At 45.3% G+C, this 21075-nt stretch overlaps 1 protein-coding gene across 1 annotated transcript in view; it reads left to right on the forward strand.

The window, feature by feature from the left end:
- Window positions 1-21075, forward strand: part of FREM3 (FRAS1 related extracellular matrix 3) — a gene marked incomplete at both ends in the record, with an annotated part of 52950 nt that overhangs the window by 24590 nt on the left and 7285 nt on the right. The window contains 4 exons of the mRNA XM_084245600.1: window positions 12935-13081; window positions 14536-14766; window positions 16566-16691; window positions 17733-17984. Coding sequence (XP_084101726.1) covers window positions 12935-13081; window positions 14536-14766; window positions 16566-16691; window positions 17733-17984 — 756 coding nt within the window. The remainder of the gene's footprint in view (window positions 1-12934; window positions 13082-14535; window positions 14767-16565; window positions 16692-17732; window positions 17985-21075) is intronic.

A 21075-nucleotide genomic window follows, 5' to 3' on the forward strand; every position in this document is an offset into this window, starting at 1 on the left:
CAACCTCATGTCTAGGGAAACTCAAACTTTCACCAGACCCCACCATCCGCCATCACAGTTGATCCTTGGGGCAATATGACAAAAGAGAATAATCTCCGAAAGAAAAATGGGACAAGATGCCACCAAATTAATATTTAGGGAATGAGTGTAAGTTGTTTCACATAGTAATCAGAAGCGTGACTATGAAATAAATGGCACTAAGCACAGAGAAGTTCTTGGATGTGGCATTTAACTGGGCAAGCGTCAGTTCCCCGTGATACCAAGGAGCGTCACAATCCCCCCCCCATGCTGCCTCAGCTTTCCCATGAGTTGGAAGGTGGAACTAAGTAGCTGCATCTGTGTCTTCCCCAGAAGGCACCGCCAGGACTGTGTGCCAGGCAATTTACTTAATTTGTTAGGTGGACTGGGGAGAGAGAGCCCCGGCGTCCCCATTCCTAACGCATTATAATCAGAGTCTCACCTTCGATGGGGTGGAAAAGAAAATAGCATAACCAGCAAACAGAGAATAAGACTACCTGGTTCCGTACATGAAGTTACCAAGTTACCCAGGCACTTTCTCTGGTTCTGTTTCGATTATATCCCAGAACGAGAATGATTATTCTGATCTCCAAATAGGAAGCTGCTAAGTATATGACACTGCACTTTATTGTGTTGTATTTCCTTGTGTTACACTGCATTGCATTGCATTGCTTCCCATCTATTCCATTCCATTAAGGAACATAACATCCCTCGGAAGGAAGTATATTTCAACATCTTCCTTGAATTCTATGTACTCTTGAGGAGAAAGGAGGTTCAATGTTTTCTCCCTTCCAGTTAAGGCATCCTGAGCCCCAGCTCCCATAGAGACATGCCCCTGGAAGAGGTCATTCGATCAATGTATCTGCCTGCCTGCTAGTTGGAAACTTGTGCTAATATGATTTTTTTTTTTTTATTCTCCACCATCTTGCTTTGAGAGTTCTTTGGTAGTTCTATTTTGTGTCATAAGCAGCATGGGGTGCCCCGTGGAAGCAGGCGCAAGAACCTAAGAAAAACCTGGGGTCTTTATTTTTTCACACTGCTCCCAATGTGCTTATACTGAAGACATCTATTTAAGAGGGGAAAAAATAGGCACAGAAAACTTGCATCGTTACACGTAGCAATAACAAGTTGGGTTTTTATTCTTCAAAATGGAGGGTCAAATATATCATCGAGATGGTTTGGGGACATACAAAAAAAATATATCGGGCCTCCCTGGTGGCACAGTGGGTTGAGCGCAGCGCTGTGAATCTGTCCGCAGCCTCTGCAGTGCAGGTTCGATTCCCAGCTGGACAGGGAGATATCCACATGGTGAGGCAGACCTCTCCTGTCTCACCCGCTGCTCCCCTCAGCAGTGTTTTCGGTCCATCTGCTTGTTCTCCTCCCTGCTCTGTCTCTGGTGAATCCTCTCACCCTCCTGCACCTCTGGCCTGTACCCCAGCTCTTGTATAAAAAATAAATCTTCTTTTTAAAAAAATGTATCAAGCACGTCTTTTTAAGCCACAGTACATTTGCCATCCCCCTGCTGCCCCCACCCACCCACCAGTGAGTGCAAGATCTGCATCTCCACCACTCAATGCCTACGTGCATGTAGAAGGCTTGCCGGGAGACAGTGGCTGTCGCTCAGGAGATGTCATGAGAGCAATGACAGCCGCTCTCTCATCAGCGCTCTTCTTTGGTTTTACCCCCTTTTTCTGAAAAGCTGGGTGTGTGGTTGCACAAAATAGCCTATTGTTCATAGCCATGAACCTTGAGGTTTCAGACATGTCAAAGGGAGGGACGCCCTTTATTCCAGTTCCACGAGGAGGTGGCTGCACTCAGAAGCACCAGAAGGGGGTGATCAGGCCGGCCCTCGGGCTCACGGAGTAGAAGTGAAGTGTGAAACCCCTGAGCAGCAGGAGTGGACGCATACGAATGACGCCCGTGTGCAGAAGGGCATGTGGCTTATTTTACAGTACATTTTTAAAATTGCTACCACAGCTCCGGGAACATGGGGAAACAACAAGGGGAAGGAAAATGGAGATGTGCCTGACACGCAACTTGGCTTTTTCTCACTCCTAATTTGCTAATTCTTCTACCTCAAGTGACTTTGCTTTCTCTGAATTCATAACCCTCCTGGGGAAAAGCACAGGATTTACCATCTATAAGCATCACCTGCAGCCACGCTCCATGCAAAGGAGCAGGATGAGGCCTGAGAAGCATTTTCCAGATGACTAATGAGATTAACTGACACTCGGTGGCAGTGGTTAGTTATCGGTGTTATTGCCAAATGCATGATGAGTAGGTGCATATGCAATTCAAATTCATTGTAAAGTTCTGTTATGCTGATTGCTCTAGAAGCTAAATGCTTGTACAAGGACACTATTGCAAAATGTCATGGAATATTAAAAATGTAAAGTATACACAATATTGAGTTTCATTGGGTAATTATAAATATTTTAGATCAAATAATACTATTCAGGTAAGTCTTTTTAGAAATTTGAGGTCATAAACCATTAAGCTTTGATAAAAGCTTTTACTTCATCATTCAGCATTTGATTTTTACCCATGTGGAAGTCAGCAATGATTAGATGTCTCTTCAGAACTGTCTTTAGCAATATCTAATCTTTTTTTAATTTTTTAATGAAATTGCTTTAAAATTTAATTTCAAAATTATTTTACTAATTAAAATTATTTTAATTTTTTAAAGATTTATTTATTAATGCATACAAGAACTGAGGTGTAGGACAGACGTGCAGGGGGTGAGAGGATTCACCAGAGACAGAGCGGGGAACAGAACAGGGAGACTGACGAAATACACTGCTAAAGGGAGCAGCAGTTGAGACAGGAGAGGTCTGCTGTGCCATGTGGGTAGCTCCCTGGCCGGGGATCAAACTTATGCTGCAGTGGCTGCAGACAACTTGATAGCGCTGTGTCTTTAACCCCTGCACCACCAGGAAGGCCCTATTTTAATTTTTTAAATGAGATATCAGAAAGTAGAATTAGTAAAAAAAAGTTACATCAAAATCAAATCTATACACTGGCTATACTTTTCTTATTTTTTTTTTTAACCTAAATGGAGACAATAGTGAAAATGTAAATGCAGTGTGCCCCTCAAGTACACTGAGTTAGAAATAATGCAATTGGGTGTTTTCTCCAACATGATTTTATTTATCTATTTTTAATTTTTTTAATTTATTTATTTATGCATACAAGAGCTGCGGTATAGGCCAGAGGTGCGGGGTGAGGGGGGATGAGAGGATTCACCAGAGACAGTGGGAAACAGAATAGGCAGGTTGACCGAAGTACACTGCTGAAGGGAGTAGCAGAGGAGTCAGGAGAAGTCTGCTGCGCCATGTGGGTAGCTCCCTGGCTGGTCAGGCATAGAATATGTGCTGCAGAGGCTACAGACAGCTTCATAGGTTGCATCTTAACCCCTTGCGCCCCCAGGGAGGCCCCTCCATCATGGTTTTAATAGCTGCTTCACCTCCTGCTTCTCTTCACCTCACTGTTTACTCAGGACCTTCCCAAGGCCAGTACCATCAGGCCTGCTCACCATCTCCTGTCTCAGTCACCTCTTATCCTAAATCGGCCATTAAGTGGGTCCTCCTTTCTCTGATCCCAATTAAGGGTGCAAGCCTGGAGTCACCCGCAGCTGGTCTAGTCCTGAGAAGAGGCTGTGCCCAGAAAAGGCGCTGCCTCCAGGCAAATCAGTAACTTCAAAAAAGACAGATGTCAAGGTTTGCAGCTGCTAAAGCTCCCAACTCCCAAAAGGTAGGACTCAAAATAGGTAGAATAAGTTTTTTTTTTTTTTTTAAAGATTTATTTATTTATTTATACAAGCACTGGGTGCAGTCAGAAGCACGAGAGGGTGAGAGAATTCACCAGAGCCAGAGCGGGGAGCAGAACAGGCAGAAGGACCGAAGGACACTGCTGAGGGGAGCAGCGGGCGGCAGGAGAGGTCTGCGCGCCATGTGGGACCCTCCTCTGGTGGCCGGGGAGCAGCCGGGGATTGAACCGGCGCCACAGAGGCTGTGGGCAGCTTCACAACCCAGCGCTCAACCGCTGCGCCACCGGGGAGGCCCGGTAGAATAAGTTTTAACAACGCTCATTTTCCTCCACGCGCAGACGGCATCAGATCAATACAGTCACTGGGCTATACGCAAATTTCTTTGCCTCTCCAGAAATCCTCGAAACAACTATATAAACCACACTGAGCAGCTCAGAATTCAGTTTTCCTAGAGCTTCCTGGGGGTTTGATTCTTTAACAAACTCATTTAATTTTCCTTGTCTCAGTTTATTTATGCTGACGCATCTTGCTTGCCTCCTCTTTTTCTTTTTCTTCTTGCTGACAAGTCCAGAGTCTGGCACATCACAGGTTCATTGGCCCTTCGTTACCCTGTCCTCCGTTGTCAACTTCTATGTTCTTTTTCGAACATTAGGACATCATTTTGGTTCTACTTTTAAAAAAACAATTCATTCTCTGGGCCTCCCCGGTGGCGCAGCGGTTGAGCGCTGGGTTGCGAAGCTGCCCGCAGCCTCTGCAGCGCCAGTTCGATCCCCGGCTGCTCCCCAGCCACCGGGTGAGGGTCCCACATGGTGCACAGACCTCTCCTGCCACCCGCTGCTCCCCTCAGCAGTGTATTTCATCAGTCTGCCTGTTCTGTTCCCCGCTCTGGCTCTGGTGAATCCTCTCACCCTCCCGTGCTTCTGACTGTACCCAGTGCTTGTATAAATAAATAAATAAAAATAAATCTTTAAAAAAAAAATTCATTCTCTCGTCTCATAAAGAATACTATGTTAATGATAATAATGATAATAGTTTAAACTATAAAAATGACTCAAGCCTATGCTTCCCCACATCTCAGACCTCATATATAATGCCTTGTTTGCACCTCTTTTCACCCCCCTTTTAAGGATGAGGATAGAGACGTGCCTAAATTGGAGCCATCATGTGTGAGAGGACAGAACCTCAGATCTTTCAATCTGGGGCCCCATGGACTTGGGGGTGGGGAGACTGTGGGTGTCTTGGTGGTGGGGTGTGGAGTGGTGCAAATACCTGAAGAGTGTGACCCTATATATACCTCTGAATCACACGGAGTGTTGTAATCAAGTTTCCTCAAGAAAGAAAAATAAAATAAAGCCATCAATCCGATGCTTCCACTTCAAACTGCTGCAGAAAAAACATGTGATGGCAAATTAGACTCCACTAAATAGATTGTGGCTCCAGCTTGAAAACTGATTTTCCCAAGGAAAAATAGTTCTACGGTGTTTGATATTTCTAATTTTCCTCAGATTAACTTAGCAATGCTCAGGCTACCTTCTGATTTCATTAGGGAGTGTTCAATGATCAATGTCAAATTCAAATGTCTCATTATTCTTCCCCAAACACAGAAATAGGAAACATATAAAATTGGATCGGAGGTGCACTAAAGTCCTTTCATTTCCCCTACACCAGCCAGAGGGTCCATTCAGAGGTCATCCAGAGGGCAGCCTCTGGTTCCATCCAGAGGTCATTCTTGATGGTCACGACTGGAGGGCGATGAAGAAAGAGCAGGGAGAGACCACATTGGTGTTGAGTAGGTAAAGACCAGAGAGGCTGCTGGACACCCTCCAGTGCACAGGACAGACCCTCACAGCAAAGAGTTAGCCCAAGGCGCTGAGCACAAGCCCCACCCCAGCACATCGCGGGCATGCAGCTGTGATGGCTGGATCAGCCAATACCAAGATGCCACTCCACGATGAAGGTGACACTCACGCTTGAAACTATTCTTTTTGACTTCTAGCTGGTGTTTTTATACCGGACTTCCACACTGTGGCAAAACTAATTCAAATGCTGTTTTTTTCTTCCTTTCCTTATACCTGTTGTTCTTTCTCTGGCTCCCAAATGTGACCACCCCCAAAGTTCAGTTGGTCTTCTTCTTCTACCATTGCTCCTTCATGGAAATATGTATGTAGCAACTGCTACACAGAGTCCCTGACTTACATAAATTGGGCTTTCATACCGTCTAGAATCTGTGCTCTCATCCATTATACGTTAAACCATCCCTCATACATAGAATGTCATCGTTAATGCATCTGCTGGCCGGCTGCCTGCTGCTGGGTCGGCGCAGAGTGCTCCCGGGAAACCTATGGGGGACAGGAAGACCCAGGCAATACCTCTCTGGCCCCTTCTGGTGGGACCACAGTCACATCCTCCACCCATGCTCGCCCTCAGGAATTCCTCACCCCCCGAGTTCGGAAGTCTGGGAGCCCTTTACACACTCACTCGTGGAGCCTCCATCTTAGTCGGCCCAGCTATTGCCTCTACCCCTGTAGTAATCCCCCCACACTCACACTTCTTCCCCAGCAAGTGCCGGTACACGGCCAGCTAGGGAGGCTCGGCCAGAGCCCTCCATGGAGATACGGTGGCTGGTGGATCCCCAGCCCTTTGCTCCACTTGTCCTGTCTGGAGAGTGAAAGCCCAGGGCCCAGCTGCAGTGACAGAGGGTGTTAATGGAAATGCCTGCATCAGCCATAGTAGGGCCCCAGAACGCTGATCTCAGGTACTCGGCCAGGGCCCTACTACCTATAAATGTTCTCACCCACCTCTACAATTCTTGGACGCTTTGAGAGAGGATCCAGTATTTCGCCTGACAAAATTTTTGAAAATTGTGCAATATGTATCTCGCTCTCTGTTGTTAAGTTTTCAGTAAATTTGACTTCAAAACGCACTTAGAAGCTTCCGCTATCACAGAACACTAAATCTCCCTTGTTCGCCTTTGCCTGTTGCACACATTCAAACACCCCCATATCTGAGGAAGTTTTCCATTTGGCCTTTCAACCATCACTTCAAAGCCAAATAGCATCTCAGCCCCCAAGCTGTCATCCCCCGCCCTCTCCTCTCTGCTCACACTACCCAGCACCTCCTGCTGCCCGACTTGAGCTCCCTGAGTGTTTGACAGACCTTATCCCTTATTCTCCCTTCCAGCCATCCCCACATCCTTCAATGCTCCAGTTCTCTCTAAGCCAGTCTTTTCCTTCCACTGTGTCTGTCCAGAGATTAAGCTCTTTCTGTCTCATGAAACCTGAAGACACTAAATCTAGCATGTCTTTTGATCCATGCCTCTCAGCATCCTTCTGAGTGCTGTGCCAGCTGATTGTGTGGAATTCAAAGAATTATTTATAGAATGTATAAATGAGCAAAGAAATGGTTCTCTGCGCCCAATTGATTTGTGCATTTGAAAATACTGATTTGCACTAGTTTCCTCCTGCCTCTCCATTAAGCTGCGTGCATCAATGTCAACCCAGGCATGTGTCACTTGACACTGGAGATACCCTCTGAAAAGTGCGTCATTAGATGGTTTTGTCATTGCCTGACTTGATAGAGTGTCATTACACAGCCTGGGTGACCCAGCACATGATGCACCTGGGCTCTGCGGTGCTGCCCATGGGACCGCCATGTATGCAGACCCTAAGGGACTGAAATGTCATAAAGCAACATATGCATATAACCATATTGTGTCCATTTTCTTGAGGGCCTGCTCTGTGCCGGCATTGTGCTAATCATTTCGCCTCTACTACCCAGACTAATCATAACAACTCTGTGTGGAAGATGTTATTACTGTCATTGTTATTGCTTTTATCACCACTCCACAGTCAAGGAATCTAAAATTCAAAGGTACTTAGTAATGTTCATATAGCTAATTCATAGCAGAGTGACCTCTTGACCTTGTATCCAAAACCCACGCTATTTCCTGCCCACCTAGCTGCTTTTGTTTATTACCTGTATACATTTTATGTTAGAGAGTGAGTACAGAAAAATCACTAGAGACAAGAGTGCCAAAGGCACCACCAGGATTTCCACCCAGTTTTAAAGTTTAAACTTGTTAAAGATCGATACCATTTAGATTATCTCAGAACCTCTGAGTCCTCTGCTCTAAGAACTGCTCTCCTCCTCAACCTCACCCTGAAGCCAAGGCCTCGCTCACCGCATGGTAGCTGACCAGGGGTGGCCTTGGAGATGTTCAGAGGGTACTCTGTCTGTCACTGCTGATTACTTGATTAAAGAGCAGACTCAGGCGGAGTATGGTCATATGCATGGAGAAGCAGGTTGGTGAGTCTTCAGAAAATACAGAATAAAGTCAATGTCCAGAGTGATGCCTTTAAAGATGACGTGTGGACCTAGGCGATGGAGCCTTGCAGTAGTTGTCAATATACAAAGATTTTTTGGGCTCAGTTTCTTGAGAAATCCAGCTGAGCTCCCTGCCATTGGGTTATGTGACCTACCCTCTCTGCCTTCCACCAAAAAGGAAAAAAGAAAAAAATCCACTATTTTTCTAACTAGTTTGGGTGCATTCCTATTATTTTACAACCTCAACTAAGACAAAACAATTCATTTGTGGATCAGCCAGACTCTGAGTCTAACCTACTCTAGCTAAAGAAATTCATTTGGGAATAGAAGAAAGCTCGGAAACTATCTCCCGGAGGCCAGTTAGATCCTAGAAAGGATGTGAGAACACTCCATGGGCTGCCTCTGTCTCTAGGCACAGACACCACACCTGCACAGTTGTCCCTGGTCACTGGGCCTCCGTCGCCAACACCAGAGAAAGTCAGAGGCCTCTGTTGCTACCGTCACCAAACTGGGCCCTGGGGAACACCTGCATCCCACAGTGTGCACTTCTGAGTCAGGGTCTCAGGCTGCCAGCAGAGTCCAGGGGTCACCCTTATGCCTCTCCTGTGAGGGAAGCTGCAAAATGCATTCTGGTGTCTTCCTAGTGGAGGTGGAACTCACTCAATATCAAATTCTCCAAACATAGAAAAGAGTTAAAATCTGCTGGATAGTGAGAAAACAAGAGCAAGTTCACTAAGCGGCTATACGCACCACTACTGGTCTGCAGAAGCTAATATCCCTTCTTAATGACGGATTGACAGGAAGGAATGAAAAGGCATCAGAAGGGACAAAAGTCCAAGCAGATACTGGTCCTGACAGAATGTTGATTACTTCTCTGGACACACTTATTTTGTGCTCATTCTTTCGTCTGCCTAGACTCTTCCTCCTAATCTCTCAAAGAGCACCCCTTTGGAGAAGCTAAACTTAACCACTCTACCAAAAATAGTCCCGTCTCCCTCCCCCAGTCACTCTTTGCGAACCTCTCTTGATTATTTTGCTTTGTAGCTCTTCTCACCACCAAGCCTACTACACATGATTACTTTGCTCCCACTGGAATGTATATCGCATGAGAACAGGATTTGGGGGGTCTTCATTTCTCTGTCCTAGAACAGGATTTGGGGGGGTCTTCATTTCTCTGTCCTCAACACTTAGAAGAGTCATCAGCTCATAACAGGTGCTTTATAAATCTTTGTGGAATAATTAGATGGATGGTTTAATTAATTAATTGTCTTAGTAAATCATTCTGCAGAATTCTGGAATATAACTTAGAACTATAAGAGAATTCTAGAATGCATTAACATGTTTTCTTTCTTTTTTTTTTTTTTACTATACACTGTAGTAGATCAAGTATTGTATAGTTAAATCTCTCATAACATCTCCCAATACAGGATTTACAGATTAAAACAAATGTTTTTATCGGGATACATTTCCCAAAGCATGGTTTGTAGAATAGCACTAATATGTGGATTGATAAGTGATTTCTACAGTTTAGGGATGCAGTAAATGTTCCTGCATGAGAATTATCAGATCCAAAAAAAACCCTAAAAATTTACCTGGGACATTTTCAGATGATCAGGATACTCTGTCTGTGGTCAATGTATTTAAGTACTTTGGCAATCAAAAGATCTGATTTTTAGATCTACTTTTAGATAGATGTGCTTTCCATGGGTGACTTGAAGATTTAGTTATGTGAAATATAATCAATAACTGCCTCTTAATCCTCCCTTCTTCATGGACTGTAGGTTGACATTAAGAATTTTCTTTCCTCTCCTCAAGTACGTGATGATTATATTAACTAAGTCATTATGGCTAATTTCACTAGGGAAATATTGAACTTATTCATTACTCTGGAAACCTGTAGCCAATTTATGTACATAATTAGTTTCTTGGCTTAACACAGAGTCTTTAAGGAATCCATAGGTTGGCTGAGTGTTTCTGTGAATCCCGGGAATATCAAATCTCCGGCATGTAAGATTTGGTGAATATGTACATTTTGAGGGGAGAAGTTTGCTGTCATAGACCAAAGAAATTTGTGATCCCTAAAAGTTTTAACTAACCCTCTGTGTAAATGACCACATGTAATTGAGCAGAAGGTAAAATACTAAATCCAAGACTGAATAAGAAAATTCCGTTGCACTAAGATCTAGTTCTAATCAACCTAAAGACCTTGAAGGCCTTTGCATAGGATTAGAAAGTTGGTAGAATTATTTGGAGACAAAAAATAGGAGCAGGAGCTTTCCATGGGAATTATAAGATACAGATCATCACTCAAGGTGTCCTTGGAGAAAAAACATATATTAATGTTTCCTTCAATCACTGTGAACTTTGAATAAAAAATTATTTCTTTTTCGTTGATGGGGCTAGAAAAGATTTGAAAACTGTTCATAAACTTTAAATAACTTTGTAAAGCACTTAAATTAATTTGAAAAGATCGCTATCTTCGGGTTGGTTTTACAGATTACTACTCTAATGCTTAAAATTTTACTCGGCCTATACTACAAATTACAGTTCTTTCAGATGAGAGTTGTCGAATAAAATATCCTAAGGATTTTAATTTTGTTTCTGCAACACTGGAGGAGTTACAGAAAAGCAAATTATATTCAGCCTTTCAGTAACTGATCTAATAATGTGTAAAACGAGGTATGTATTTAAAACCTGTTTGGAAAGGAAGCAGCTTATGTTAGAAAGGAGGCAAAGAAGGGCAGGCGAGATGTGCAGGCCTCCATCCAAAGTGACCTTGTCATGCCTAGAAACAGCACATCTTGCTAAAGAACACTTCGTTGAACATTTTCAAGAACATGCATGCGTCCTTGTATATGTCACCTCAGTGGAAGCTCAGCTTCTCACCTCCAGAAAGAAGGAAGTAAATACTTAACAACTTGAGGGGACTTTGGTCTACAGATACTAGGACACGCAATGGCAGCGTTTCAAAACAAAAAAGACTCAATAGAATAGTCAAAATAATTAAGACATGGAATAACAGAAGAAATTATTCCTGAAGTTATTTTCTTTCTTCTCATCTTTATAAAGCAGCCAAAACCAGAGCGTCATGGCCCCTTGGTTTAATTCGTTGTGTTCTGCACATTGGGCTCAAATACCCACTCCTTATCCTATATCAAATACATCATTATCTTTCAATTAGAATGATGACTACTACTTTAATGCATGATTTCAAAATCCAAAGGACCATATACATAACAAATGAAAGTGGCTTCCTTCAAACTGGAAACAAAACCAATAATGTTTTTTTTTAATAATGTAAAAGGATTTCCGGTGGGTTTATTTGCTTACATTTTGCTCTATTTATCAGAATACACACACCACAACATCAATAATGTTATGTTTACAAGGAGAGGGAGAAGACAGATGGAGAGTAAACATGAAATGCAACATAGGCATTTATCTTGCAGTTACACATCGCTGAGTCCTGGTGTGCGGAATAAACAAGAGCCGCGATGTAACCAGGTTTCAGTTATGTGTCCTTTGAACATTATTCAGTGATAGTTGCAAAGAAAGGTTCTTCCCTCCCTCCTACATGGATCACTGGCAGGTGACATAAATTTTCCGATTGCGCCAATAAAAATATCTCATGGGTGCATTGAATCAAAAACACAAGGTTAATCTCGTCACTAGAATTCCGTCTCAAGTAATAATTAAATCTCATACTTGTTCTGTGTTCAGCCTTCTCTGGTGCTATAGGGAGGGCAGAGGCTTCTGCTCTTTCTGCCCAGGTGGACCCAGGAGAAAGGCGGTGGGGACACAGCAGCGCTGGTGTGGGGAGCACTGTTGCCTCTGCAGCAGGGAACCCCGAGTGGCAGTTACTTGAAGGTGATTCTTTCTTTAGTTGGTGTTTTTGTTAGTTCCTTGAGATTCTTGCCTCTGGACACCCCGGCCCCAACCTGCAGGTGCTGGTGTCTTACTGCTCCTGCAGCCGTGGGAATCTGGTGATCGGCTTCCAGCCCCGCCTGTGCAGCCCTGTGTCCTCCATTTGTCCCGCTGGGCAGGTGACTCGACTCTGTCCACATGCGTCGTTCCTATTCGGCTCATGGCGGGTGCTCAGGCACTGCCCACATGCGGCCTTCTTCGCTCCCTCTGCCCACGGAGGCCACCCAAGCTTTGTAGACAAAAGGAGATTGGACAAGCCCTGCTGTCCTGTTGCTCTGTCAATCTTCTTCTTGGGCAGTTTTTAAGCACATGAGCATCTGAGTTCAGGACACCATACTAGATTCTCATAGTAATAAAATAAATACAATGGAGAGCCTGTCTTCATGGAATTTGTAGAATAATGTGAGAGCAAATAGATACACAAACAGTATAAAAATAAGCAGGGAAGCGGAGGCAGTAGGTGGCAGAGAGAGCAAACAGCGGCAGGTGGGAAGGATGGGGTGTTGAGCAGAGCTGAGTTTAGAGCTACCAACCTTTGTGATCACTGATCTGAGGCATAAAACGGTGGGGAGAGGGGTCAAAACAGGGGAGGGAAGAGCCCTGGGGGCTGTGGCGATGCATCACAGTTGCTACAGTAGTGGGAGAACTGCAGGACGAACCAAGCTTTGGCTCTTTGGAAGCCCAGTGCATAAGGCCTTGCTGGAATAAGAGGCACCTGGCTCGTCCACATGAGAACAGGTTTAGGTGGTACTCAGGGAAGTCTCTCTAAGAGCAAAGCACTGTTCTTCTCTCTATGAAGAGAAACCTTATTTTGAAACCCTTGACTTCAGTGGCAAGATGCAAACCCCAGTCACTGATTTCTCCATCAGACACTCCAACTTCTCCCTCCTCTCTCAATTTCAGGGGGAAATAAGCTAACAAATCAGCCCTTCCGTCTACACTGGGCTTGGATTTCCTTGGAGAAGCCCTACTACATTGTGGATGAAGACGCTGTGTTCCTAGAAGTGAGCCTCGCACGCAGAGGATACCTTGGAGAAGCATCCTTCATCAGTAAGTAACTTTGGACTGGGTGTTGACGATGGAAAATCCACACACTGATTTTTTATCCTTCTTCTCCTGCTGTGCCTTTTATGATGTTTGCGTTGCTTCTCTCTTTTTAATTCAAGACACTCCAGAAAATTTTAAGTATTTCACAGCCATATACCAGAATCCTCAAGCCACTGTTTCTTTTCAAATTGCTTTGAAATCTACAATACATTATTATGCTTAATTCTGGCTGCTTCTGAGGGTGAGAGGAGCTCTACCTAATACAGAGTCTATCCTCAGCACCTCAACCAGAGCCCCAGAGCCAGTGCCATGAAAAGTTTGGTAAATAGCCACATAGCCACTCAATTTAAACAGAGTGCTGCCTAGCTCGACTTTAGCTGTGGTTGGGGACTCCACTCCCCCTTCCTCTGCCCACTCCAGCAGGTGCCTGAGTGACTAATGTAACTTCAAAGGTAGTTATTCAGTTTCCACCATCAAGAAGTACTGCTGCAGGCCTTCTCCAGCTGCTTAAAAGAGTCAACACTAGCTCTTCTACATTGGAAATTATTTTCATGCTTTGGGGGCCTTTTACAGGACATCAAGTTCTCCAAAAATAAGAAAGAAGAAGTAGCACAAGGGAACATCTCTCTAATTTGGGGTCAAGATTTTCAATTGCTGGTGTCACGGCCTATTTGATGTCACATATTGAAACAACTGCAGAGTTGAAGCCTTGTCATGAGCCCTAAAGGCATGAGACACCAACTTCACCAACTTCATTGGCAAGTCACACTCAAAAACAGACGACACAACCAGACACAACCCAAATGCTGCTGCAATGCTGTGTGCTGAGGAAGGGTCTATTATTCAGTCTTGATGGGGTAGCACCTTTCACCCTCAGACCTCACACTGGCTGTTTATAATACTCTTGTGGGGTTGTTTCACCCCCTCCAATAAGTCACTTCCAAACAGAACCCAAATCTGTCTTCACCTCTCCATTTCCACCCATGGTGCCCTAATTGAAAAAATTGCTAGTGATTCTTTCCCCAATCAAAAATCCACAAACACCAAAGGGTTAACACCTCCCTAAGTAAAGATCTGAGTGAGAAAATGACCTGCAGTTATTCTCCCAGAGGCAGCAGGAATTGCAATGACCAGATCAAGTACTCACGATGGAACCCTCCCGCGGGCTACCAGGCCAGGAACTCACCAGCTAACAAAGCAGCCAAGGGCTTTCACTTCCATTGTTCACAGTTTAGATAGAGTCTTCTTAGCTAGACTCTGAGCTTTCTGGGGGCTGAGCACATTTACTCCACACACTTCCGCTGGCACACAGGAGGGATAGTTTGCAAGTGTCTTTTCGGAGCATTAAAAGAAGCAGTTTCTATGTTATTTGCTTTTCATCAACAGACTCCCCTGGGAAAGGAGACTGTTCCTTCAGTCATTTGGCTTTGTGTTAATAGTTTCTGGTTTTTATTTAGGCATTGTAACCAAAGACGAAACTGCAAAAAAAGATAAAGATTTTAAAGAAAAGACCCAGAAACCCATCCGGTTCAGTCCTGGACAGACCGCAGCCACGTGGAGAGTGAGAATCCTACCTGACAATGAATATGAGGTTTCGGAGACCTTCCAGATCCTTCTGTTGGACCCTCTCATGGCTGCCCTGGAGTTTCCGGAAATGGCAACTGTTGAAATTGTAGACCCTGGAGATGGTAGGTGGTGCCTGCTGCTATGACCTACCACCCAGATGGGCTCTTGGGCCCGTTTCAGGCCTGACACCTCCCTGAGGCTCTGTAAGCCACGGGACACTTTCATACCACTTAGGATTTGAATTAAGCGAATTTACATCAAGGGCGTAGATTTTCCTTTGTTCTTGGGATTTTTGAAAAGGGCTGTAGGAGACTGATGTAGGGTTTTTGTGGCATTCCTGTGGCACATCCACACTCCAAACTCTTGGTCCAGTGCTGCCATCCCCCCAGATGGTGACTCCTCAGGGCAGCTTGGTGACAGACGCAAGAAGGAAAAACATTATAAATATATATATATGATGGGGAGGAAACCAAGGCAATTAAATGTGTTTTGACTCCACGAGTAACTTTAGATATCACTTTACTTTGTGAGTAGGAATGACACACTTCAAATAAAATTTATTTTTTAAACAAACACATGTGCTTTAGGTACACAATCTATTCTTATGAAAGTCTTAGAAAACATTGAAAATCTCAAAGAAAAATAATACACATAATTCCATCAACAAGAGAAGACCAGTATTCACATTCATATTTCAGTGAATGTTCCGATGGCATGTATGTATAGTCATATTTACATACTATATGCATGTATATTTACATAAATGTGCACACACCCACACACAGCTCAGTAAATGTCGTTGGGAAACTGCTTTAAAATTAAAGGTTAGGCCAGTCACTTATTTTTCTCAGCATAGTAAGTGGCCTGCATACTCTCTTATACCATATCAGCACAATAAATGTTGGATGTTTGTGCAAGAGAGCTATGAAAGATTTTTCCGTATTAATAATTAAATTTCCTGATTGTTTAAGCATTTATAAGTAAACTGTAAAGGTCCATCAAGTGCAGAAATATGCAAACTCTATTTAGATCTAAAATTTGATCTCAGGGGCCTCCCTGGTAGTGCAACGGTTGAGCGCTGGGTTGCGAAGCTGCCTGCAGCCTCTGCAGCGCCGGTTCAATCCCCGGCTGCTCCCCGGCCACCAGAGGAGGGTCCCGCATGGCGCGCAGACCTCTCCTGCCGCCCGCTGCTCCCCTCAGCAGTGTACTTCGGTCCTTCTGCCTGCTCTGCTCCCCGCTCTGGCTCTGGTGAATTCTCTCACCCTTCCGCGCTTCTGACTGTACCCAGTGCTTGTATAAATAAATAAAAAATAAATAAATCTTTAAAAAATAATAAAATAAAATAAAAATAAAATTTGACCTCAGGGCCTCCCTGGTGGCACAAGGGGTTAAGCACTGCACTATGAAGCAATCCGCAGCCACTGCAGCACGAGTTCCATCCCCGGCCGGCCATGGAGCAACCCACATGGCGCAGCAGACCTCTCCTGTCTTGCCCGCTGCTCCCCTCAGTGGTGTATTTCATCAGTCTGCTTGTTCTGCTCCCCGCTCTGTCTCTGGTGGATCCTCTCTCCCCCCTCATCTCTGGCCCGCACCACAGCTCTTGTGTGCATAAATAAATAAATCTTTAAAAAATTAAAATAAAATAAAATTGACCTCAAAAAACAAAAAGAGACACAGACTTGTTCTGAGGCTGTCCTTCGCACTTTAGTGAGAGATCCTTCCTTACCTTTCAAAGGGGGCCTCCTGCACCCAGCACCTCTCCGGCCCAACCCCAGCTACTAGCACTTCTGTGTCACTGTATTCAGTGCAGGAAACCCTGTTGGAAAATGCAGAGGTCAGAGAGAATGCACCTGTGGACTCGGGTCAAAATGTCTCCAATCAAATCTAAGTCTTGCTAATAAAGCTTCTGCTGTCTTTCTAGAATCAACAGTTTATATTCCAGAAGCAGAATACAGAGTTGAGGAGGCTGTGGGGGAGCTTTTGATTCCTGTGAGACGGTCTGGGGATGCGAGTCAGGAACTGACAGTCGTGTGCTCCACGCACCAAGGTAGGCGGCTTCCTTGGGGGCTGCTGTCCAGACAGTGGGTTCTCAGTGCAGGCCGGCGGGGATGCTGGGAGTGGCTGCAGGGAGCAAAGTCCTGGGGGAAAGATACCGAACTTACAAGATCAGGCCCATCTGCTTGGAGCAGAGTTTGTTACAGGTTGACAAGCAAGGAGGGAGGAGAAAAAACATTCAAATCTATCTCCCCCTCTATGTAGGGGAAGGGGATCATTCTGGTTTGGGAGTGGGGTTGAAAATAAGGAAAATATAAAAATATAAGTTGGTAGCATCTGATTGGCTGCCTTCTGCTAATTCCAGAGCTGTGACACAGCTGATTGTTGCTGAATGTTGTTTTCTGACCAGCTCTATCTCCCCTTGCTATTTCCTGTCAGTGCAACGAGAGGTCACCTCAAGGACATCAAACACTTTTTTGGGCTTGTTCTCTGCAATGCACCTGTCTTGGTGACTTGACTGTGATTCTTTGTCAAAAGTCATCAAGTAGTGCCCTTAAGATGGTGACTCTTTATGTGCATAAATCATGGCCATAGAATTAAATAAAATGCTCGGAATTTAAACAGAAATCCTTTCATCTATTTTGTTCTTCTTATAAAATATTTTTGTGGCTCTACTATGATGTCATGTAAAGAACCCTCGAGCTGGAAGGGTCAGGTTAAACAAATGCTCCTCACAGCCCTGTGACTGTGGGCAGGGCAGGGGCAGGGAGAAATCTATGCCCCTGTCATGGGGGTGGATTCACTGGTGCTCATTTCTCTGCATCTGTTTTCCCTTCTATATCAGTAATGAGTTGGGCTGAGCCAGCACTAGCATGCTGTGCACTATAGACCTTATTCAAAAGCCCCTAAATGGTCATGAGTCTGTTCTGAAAACCTTCTAATTACAAGATCAGTGTTTGTGACTGTACGAGATGACTATGCTACGGTTCAAAGAATTAGTATCTAAAAAATAGCTTGAGGACCGAACCGAACGGGGAGCAGATTGCCTCCTTGGAATTGCATCTCTTCTCCCTCCTACCTCACCTTCCCGTAGGTTCTGCCACAGGCTCGGTTCCTTCCTCGGTGTCCTCTCTCTCTGACTACATCTCACGCCCAAAAGACCACAGCAGCCTCCTCCACTTTGACAAGGACGAGGTTGAGAAGTTCTGCCGGGTCCTGATCATCGACGACTCCCTCTATGAAGAAGAGGAATCCTTCAGCGTTTCCCTGGGCCTGCCGGCGGGAGGGCAGCTGGGAGCCACATTCCCCTCCGCCAAGGTGGTGATCCTGGCCGATGGAGGTGACGGTGAGTCCATCTCCTGCTCCAACTCTTGGCAGAAGCTCCCTTCTCTTTTCACCCCCCTCCCCACCAGGTGCATGCTCAAGCTAGCTTAAATTATCTTTTAATTTAAAGATACTTCTTTCTTCAAAGACTTTGAATGACTTTTCTGATACACAGATGTCACAAGCACCAAGGACAAAATGGCAGTGCAGGACGATTATGTATTTGTGTATGACTTTATTTTTTAAAAATTGCAGGAAGAGGCCCCCCTGGTGGTGCAAGGGGTTAAGCGCTGCACTATGAAGCAATCCGCAGCCTCTGCAGCACGAGTTCCATCCCCCGCAGGCCAGGGAGAAACCACAAGGCAAAGCAGACCTCTCTGGTCTTGCCCGCTGCTCCCCTCAGCAGTGTATTTCGTCAGTCTGCCTGTTCTGCTCCCCGCTCTGTCTCTGGTGAATCCTCTCAACCCCCGCATCTCTGGCCTGCACCCCAGCTCTTGCATGCATAAATAAATAAATCTTTAAAATTAAAAAATTGCAGGAAGGGAGGGGGTAGGGAGGAGGAGAGAGAGCGAGGAAGGCAAGCAAAGGCCAAGAAAATGACCTAGGATTTGGCAGGAAAGCAAGAAGAGGACCTAAGTTGACCAACCTGTACGGCCCCATGGGGCCCCTCAGCAGCAGCACGGGGGTGTCCCTCACAATCAGATCAGCACCTCCCAGCTGTACAAAGGAACGGGGTCAGGGCTCAAGTGTAATCATCCAGGCTTCTCTTCCTGGCCCTACCTGGCAGGGAGATTGGCCTCCAGTCTTGGGGTGCCCCGCTGCCATTTAGCCAGGGAAGAGGGTGGCTCCTCCCTCCTCTCCGTCAAGCCTCCACTCCTAGCTGTGACCGTACCAAATCCAGTATTGTTTTCCAAAGTCTCAATGGCCTTTTCTAGAAAGAGCACGTTTAAGAGAAAGTGGTGATAAAGACAAAGCCAGGACCCAAATACTTTACTGTAGTCTCAAATTAAATTGACCGGTTTTCATCTCTTGACTGTCCTCCATCGGGATTTGAGTGTGGCGAGACACCGTGTTCACATTCAGACAAGGCGAGGCTGGGCTGCTGGGGCAGCATCAGTGAGCGCGGCTGCCCCAGGACACAGCCCTGAGCTTCCCCAGACTGAGCCGTGCCGAGAGGCCAACGCAGGCCGAGCACAGCTGGAAGGGGGTAGAGACTCTCCAGTGGGAACTGGCAAATTCATTGTGTGCCACACTGTTCTGGGTGAAATGACGTCTTTGGAACAACCAGAGAACAAGGGAGCATAGGAATGGGACCAAAAGTGGTTTGGTGTTTGTTTTTTGTTCATTTGGCGCCTAAATAGGTTTGTTTGTGGATACTGCGCCCAGCAGACCAGGCCTCAGAATGACATGACAGACAGTTTTGCTCCACTACAAAGAAAAATCAACAAGGACAATTCAGTTCCAGGACGTATTTTCACAAGTGTCAAGGACTAAGAACAAATATAGACCCTGGGGCTTTTCACTGTGTACTTTTCAAAAATTTCCCCATCCAAATTAAGATAACAGTTGTTTGTCTTAAAATATTATGTAGGAATTTTCAGTATAATCCTTAATGGAAGTTTAGAATTTATATTATATCCTCGGATAAAACAGGAGATCTGAGAGACTGTCTACTGAGAATATTAATCTTGATTAGCCAGAGTTTCTGGACAAGAGGATGTTACTTACTGTCGTGGACATGAATTCCCTGTTATTTTCCCAAGGGGACAGAAGGGGAACGTGAGTCAGTCCAACTGTTTAAGAATTTTGAAAAATCACTGCCTGGTCAGGTTGTTTGATAACCATGAAGTGCAAACAGAGGACGGACACGCCGAGGGGATGCCTTTGTGGTGTGACATGATTTTTGAAACCTAATTGAAAAATTAGGCTTTTGGGGCCTCCCCGGTGGCGCAGCGGTTGAGCGCTGGGTTGCAAAGCTGCCCGCAGCCTCTGCGGCGCCGGTTCAATCCCCGGCTGCTCCCCGGCCACAGGAGGAGGGTCCCACATGGCGCGCAGACCTCTCCTGCCGCCCGCTGCTCCCCTCAGCAGTGTACTTCGGTCCTTCTGCCTGCTCTGCTCCCCGCTCTGGCTCTGGTGAATCCTCTCACCCTCCCGCGCTTCTGACTATACCCAGTGCTTGTATAAATAATAAATAAATAATACTTTAAAAAAAAAAAAAGAAAAATTTGGCTTTTGTAAATATCGGGGGTTATGGCTAGGATTACGCAGCACACCTAACTCGGGCCGAGGTCAGGAAAGACAGGACCGGACTGGCTTCTAGAGACAGAAAAGCTGTACCAAGTCAAGTGAGGAAAGCAAGCTGCAAGGGGATGTCAGCCGCGACTTTCTTACATTATTCTACGTAATTTTCTCCCTAACAACTCTCTCCTTTCATGACCAGTCCCGATTGTCTATGGTCATGGGGAATTAACATGGAAAGGTCGAAACTATACACACAAAAAAGTCAAATTCCTTTTTCCTTCTCTACCCTTTTCCTATAGCAGAAAGATTGATGCTGGTTCTTTCTGTTTACTTTCTCTGCTGGACCTTAGGTTGGTTAAAGTACACACACACACACACACACACACACACACGCACACACACACACAGAATGGGAGAGAAGAGGCCGAGTCAGAACATGGAGTCACAGAGTAAGGAAAGCTGTGCTGGGGCCTGGAGCTGGCTGCTGAGCATTGGCCTCCCTCCCCGCCCCAGGTAACCTCCAGCAGGTGCAGCAGCAGGGCTTGACCCTCTTCACATACCGCAGGTTCCGTGTCATCTCACGTGGCACACACTGACTATGGAGAAGGGACAGAGAGTCCAGCTGTTTACCAGTGAACGTTAAAGGAAAACTGCCCACTCACTGCTTCCTATGTGGGCAAAAATTTGCAATAGAAAGGGTGTTGCCTTTTTCCAAACTTAGGTTGAAAAACTTCCACATAGAAATGAAAGCGCCCACAATGAAAGCAAGAACTGTGAGCCGAAGGGCTAACCTACCCCAGGAAACGCCTTAGGCCGTGCTTGGCTCCCCAGGAACACGCAAACAGCAACGCAGTGTGCCTGGGTGAGGAAAG

Source organism: Talpa europaea (genome assembly GCF_964194135.1).
Source record: "Talpa europaea genome assembly, chromosome: 10".
NCBI lineage: Eukaryota > Metazoa > Chordata > Mammalia > Eulipotyphla > Talpidae > Talpa > Talpa europaea.